This window comes from Mus pahari, chromosome 18, assembly GCF_900095145.1.
Source record: "Mus pahari chromosome 18, PAHARI_EIJ_v1.1, whole genome shotgun sequence".
NCBI lineage: Eukaryota > Metazoa > Chordata > Mammalia > Rodentia > Muridae > Mus > Mus pahari.
In genome coordinates, this window is record NC_034607.1 from 698,794 (window position 1) to 703,047 (window position 4,254).

General features: G+C 45.4%; 1 protein-coding gene across 5 annotated transcripts in view; it reads right to left on the bottom strand.

Annotated features, from left to right (window-relative positions):
• Positions 1–3,629, bottom strand: part of LOC110335667 (zinc finger protein 709-like) — an 11,168-nt gene extending 7,539 nt beyond the window's left edge. For 4 of the 5 annotated variants that reach the window (XM_029531615.1, XM_029531614.1, XM_029531613.1 and 1 more), the window contains exon 1: positions 3,457–3,588. In XM_029531615.1, the coding sequence (XP_029387475.1) occupies positions 3,457–3,459 (3 nt within the window). In that variant the 5' untranslated portion in view covers positions 3,460–3,588. Of the gene's footprint in view, positions 1–3,456 lie in introns of all 5 variants that reach the window. The other variant, XM_021217957.1, reaches the window with a different exon arrangement.
• Positions 3,630–4,254: the final 625 nt, after the last annotated feature.

A 4,254-nucleotide genomic window follows, 5' to 3' on the forward strand; every position in this document is an offset into this window, starting at 1 on the left:
GAAGAAGAAGAAGAAGAAGAAGAAGAAGAAGAAGAAGAAGAAGAAGAAGAAGAAGAAGAAGAAGAAGAAGAAGAAGAAGAAGAAGAAGAAGGGGGTGGGGGAGAAAGAGAGAGAAGAGAAGAAAAGGGAAGAGAAGGGAAGGGAAGAAGGGAAGGGAGGGGAGGGGAGAGGAGGGGAGGGGAGGGAAGGGGAAAGGAAGAAAGAAGGGAAGAAGGGAAAAGAGAAGAGAAAAAGAGAAGAGAGAAGATCCAGAACTGAGTTTGGTTTCCAGCACCCATGTCAGGTTTGATCCAGCACCCATGTCAGGTTTGTAACTCCAGTCTATAGAGATGTCACCTTTGGCCTCTCCAAGCACCTGTATTCATGGGCACACACTAGTACATATGATTCAAAATTAAGATAAAAAAATCTTAAAAAAAGAAAAATCAGGGACTGCTCTTCCAGAGGTCCTGAGTCCAATTCCCAGCAACCACATGGTGGCTCACAACCATCTGTAATGGGATCTAANNCCCTCTTCTGGTGTGTCTAAAGACAGCTACAGTGTACTCATGTAAATAAAATAAATATTATTTTTTTAAAAAATCAATTAACAGAGTTAATACCCATTCAAGGATTGGACAACTCAACTTTCCTTAAATGCCAGGATCAAGAGGGTTTAAATAAAGGTTGATCTACGCTGACACTTTCGGTCAGGGTAGTTTGAAGTCTCTCCCATTCTGACTAAAAAGACTATAGAATTAATTAAAGAGCTTGTCAGATTGTCTCTCCTAATGCATTGTCTAATAGCATCCCGAAAGGTACTGGGGCTATCTTTGTTTCTGAGGTAACACAGAAGCTAAATGAGCTGGTTAACAAATTTTGACATATCTGGGAAGGGGAATTTTTTTGTTTGTTTGTTTTTGTTTTTGGTTTGGTTCTTTTGGGGGAGTCAGTTTGAGGCATGGTTTCTCTGTGTAACAGCCATGGCTGTCCTGGAACTCACTCTGTAGACCAGGCTGGCCTTGAATTCTGAGAGATCCACCTGCCTCTGCCTCCTCAGTGCTGGGATTAAAGGCGTGCATCACACAGCCGTCTGGGAAGGAGAATCTTAGTCTGAGGGCATTTTTTTCATTAATGATGCCATGGTAAGATCCAGTTCACTGTGGGTCGTGCCATCCTGATAGATGGTCCTGTGTAGCGTAAGAAAACAGGCTGAGGAAGCCACAATGAACAAGCCAGTAAGTAGCACTCTGTGGCCTCTGTTTCAGGTCATGCCTCCAGCTTCGTGCTTCCACAAGACCTGGAGGGTTCATGTCTTAAATAATGTGGAAAGGATGAACACAGTCTATTAAACGCAGAGGCTATATTGTGCCAAGACAAGATGTTCATTGGGATTCACTCCTGCACACTATTCTGCTAGTAGTTGTTGTAGTTCCCTCAAAATGAACTTCACTTGAGTACTCACAACTATCCTTAAATTGACAGTACTATCATAGAACAGGAATTAAAAGTTAAAACTCTGGATATGAGCCAGTGAGATGCCTCACTGGGTAAGCAAGTCTGAGCACTGGACATAGTTCCTTAGAACCTACATGATGTGAGGAGAGAATGAACCCCAGGGAGTGGTCCTCTGACTTACATACATACTCCATGACACACAGACCACCCCCATACACAGCAAATAATGATACGCTTTAAAAGTTGTGATTGTGCCAGGCGTGGTGGCGCACGCCTTTAATCCCAGCACTCGGGAGCCAGAGTGCTCAGGCGGATTTCTGTGAGTTCGAGGCCAGCCTGGCCTACAAAGTGAGTTCCAGAACAACCAGGGCTATACAGAGAAACCCTGTCTCGAAAAACCAAAATAAATAAATAAATAAAAATAAAAGTTGTGATTGCTATGTATGGTAGATTTTATGTATTTATTTTGAGTCAGAATCTTACTATCAAGCTCTGGCTGGCCTGAAACTCACTATGTGACCACGCTGGCCTAGAACTCACATCAGTCAACTAGCCTTTGCTTCCTTATTCACCACTGGTTTTAACTTCCTTCAAGAGAAGCCCTCTGGCCATCTATCTGTAGGGAAGCTTTTGAATCTACCACGTGGGGCTTTATTCTACTGCAATAGCCCATTCATATACAGTCATGAAGATTTTTCATGTTAAAACAACGTTTAGAAGCAATCCAAGGCAGCAATACTTATGATAAGGACCAATCGGAGCAAGCCATGCACGTGAATTTTCCTTTTCAATAAGTCTGGCAATGTCAAAAGGGTTTGGAAAGTCAGGCATTTATTGAGACTTATAAGACTCCGTAGGCTAAGAATACAAGTCATGGAATTTAGAGGAAACTTCCCTTGAGTGAAATCCATAGGAATTTTCTCATAGGAAAAGCAGATGCCACTGAAATGTGAGAGAGAACAGGGTAGGGCTGTTCTGAGTTACTCTGCCCTTTTGGAACTATCAGCATTCTGGCTGTGCCAAGCCTACATGACTATTTTGTTAAGCAAAAACTCTGCACTGGTTTATTCTGAGTATCAATGTCAACAAAGAACAAATAAAGCCACAAATTAATAATGACGGCTGACAATATACCAAATCATATACACACAAAACTCATCAGTCTAACCAGATATAACCCCCTGCCTGAGACTACAGAAACTGCAACAAGCTGGTTGACCGATCGATCATTTGTCAAAAAACTTATCACAGGAAAAGCCCCGTCTCTACCCTAGGCCTCCAGCTCTAGCACACGGACCTCATCTCACTTCAAATTGGCCTTCTAAGAACAGCCCGTGCTCGGAACGTGCATTGGACATTCTACACCCCCACTGATAAGTCTTACCAGTTCTCTGACTCCGTATTTTTCAGCCCCTCTAACCATTTCCTAGCCATTCAGTAACCTGCACTTTGTATACCATTGTGTGAAATGGTCATGTATTACCTGCCTGTTGATAGTAATACTTAGGGATAAATGCATCGTGGCTGCCAATGGCCAGCTCTCAAGGATAACCAGGTGTACGCATCAAATCCTAGCCGATAAAGGCTAAGAAATGACTGATTGGTAAGTAAATTGGGACACTGAGCAGACATAAATGCATCCTACTTTCTTTTCTTTTTTCCTTTTTTTTTTTTTTTTGACAACGTGCATAGGACCCGGGATCATCTCACCCCGCGGCTTTCCTACAAACCCCCTTAAAAGAGCCCAAACCCACGGCTCCCCAAGACTCTCCGCCTACACCGCCCAGACTGCAACGACGCGGGCTGCAAGCGCCCAGCTGACCTGAGACCCCGCAGCACTGAGCTCTCAGCAAAGGACAGGACCGCAGCCCTGCCTGCTGGCCCAGCTCCACCCAGAGGGACCCGGGCAGCGCGGCCCAGCGGAGCCAGATGAGACGCAGACTCAGCTGCCCTGGAAGGCCGCGTCCCCACTGCCGCCTCCGCTTCCAGCAGCCTCCTCCCCACAGCCTGCGCACGCACCATTTCCAGTCACCGGGCGTCCAGGTGACCTCCTGCGACTCCTGCTGTCAGTAGAGGGGACAGAGATACCGAGGAGAGAGACCTGGGGGCCGCAGTCAAAGACACAGGACGACAATATGGCGGGGACACACAATGGCACCCCAAATGTTGTGCTTTCTACGTCACCGAAGACCGGAACTCCTCATTGGACAGTTCCCACAGCCACCAAACGGTCTCCCTGATTGGCCAACAATCCGTGGGTCTGCCTCCTGAATCCTGAGTGACAATAGAAGCATCTCCTTCCTCTCAGGAAGACTTCACAGTTGGCCCTGGTTCCTACTCTGGAGAGCACCTGGCCCCACCAAGGTTTTTCCTCAGACACTACTTTCACCTTTCCCTTTTGGTACATTTATTTATAGCTCATGTTTCAGTATCCCCACACAAGATATTTTGATGGTCCCAGACCGGTAAATATTAAAGGGTGGGGCTAGGGAGGTGGCTCTTTTGAAGTTCTTCTGGAGTACTCAGGTTTGCTTTCTTCATCATGGTTCACAATTGTCTGTAACTCTTCATTCCAGGGGATACGATGCCTGATGACCTATTTTTGCCTCCAAGGGCACCATGCAGGCAATTGGTGCACAAACCATACCTGCAGGAAAAATATACCTGCACACACACAAAATAATAAAATGAAAAAAATAAAAATAATCAGCCTCCTCGCTGAAAAGCACGTCTTCCAAACCCCCTCATATATCATCTCATCAAACAAACAAACAACAAATTTCTGCTTTGTGTTGGCCAACTGCTCCCACATATGGG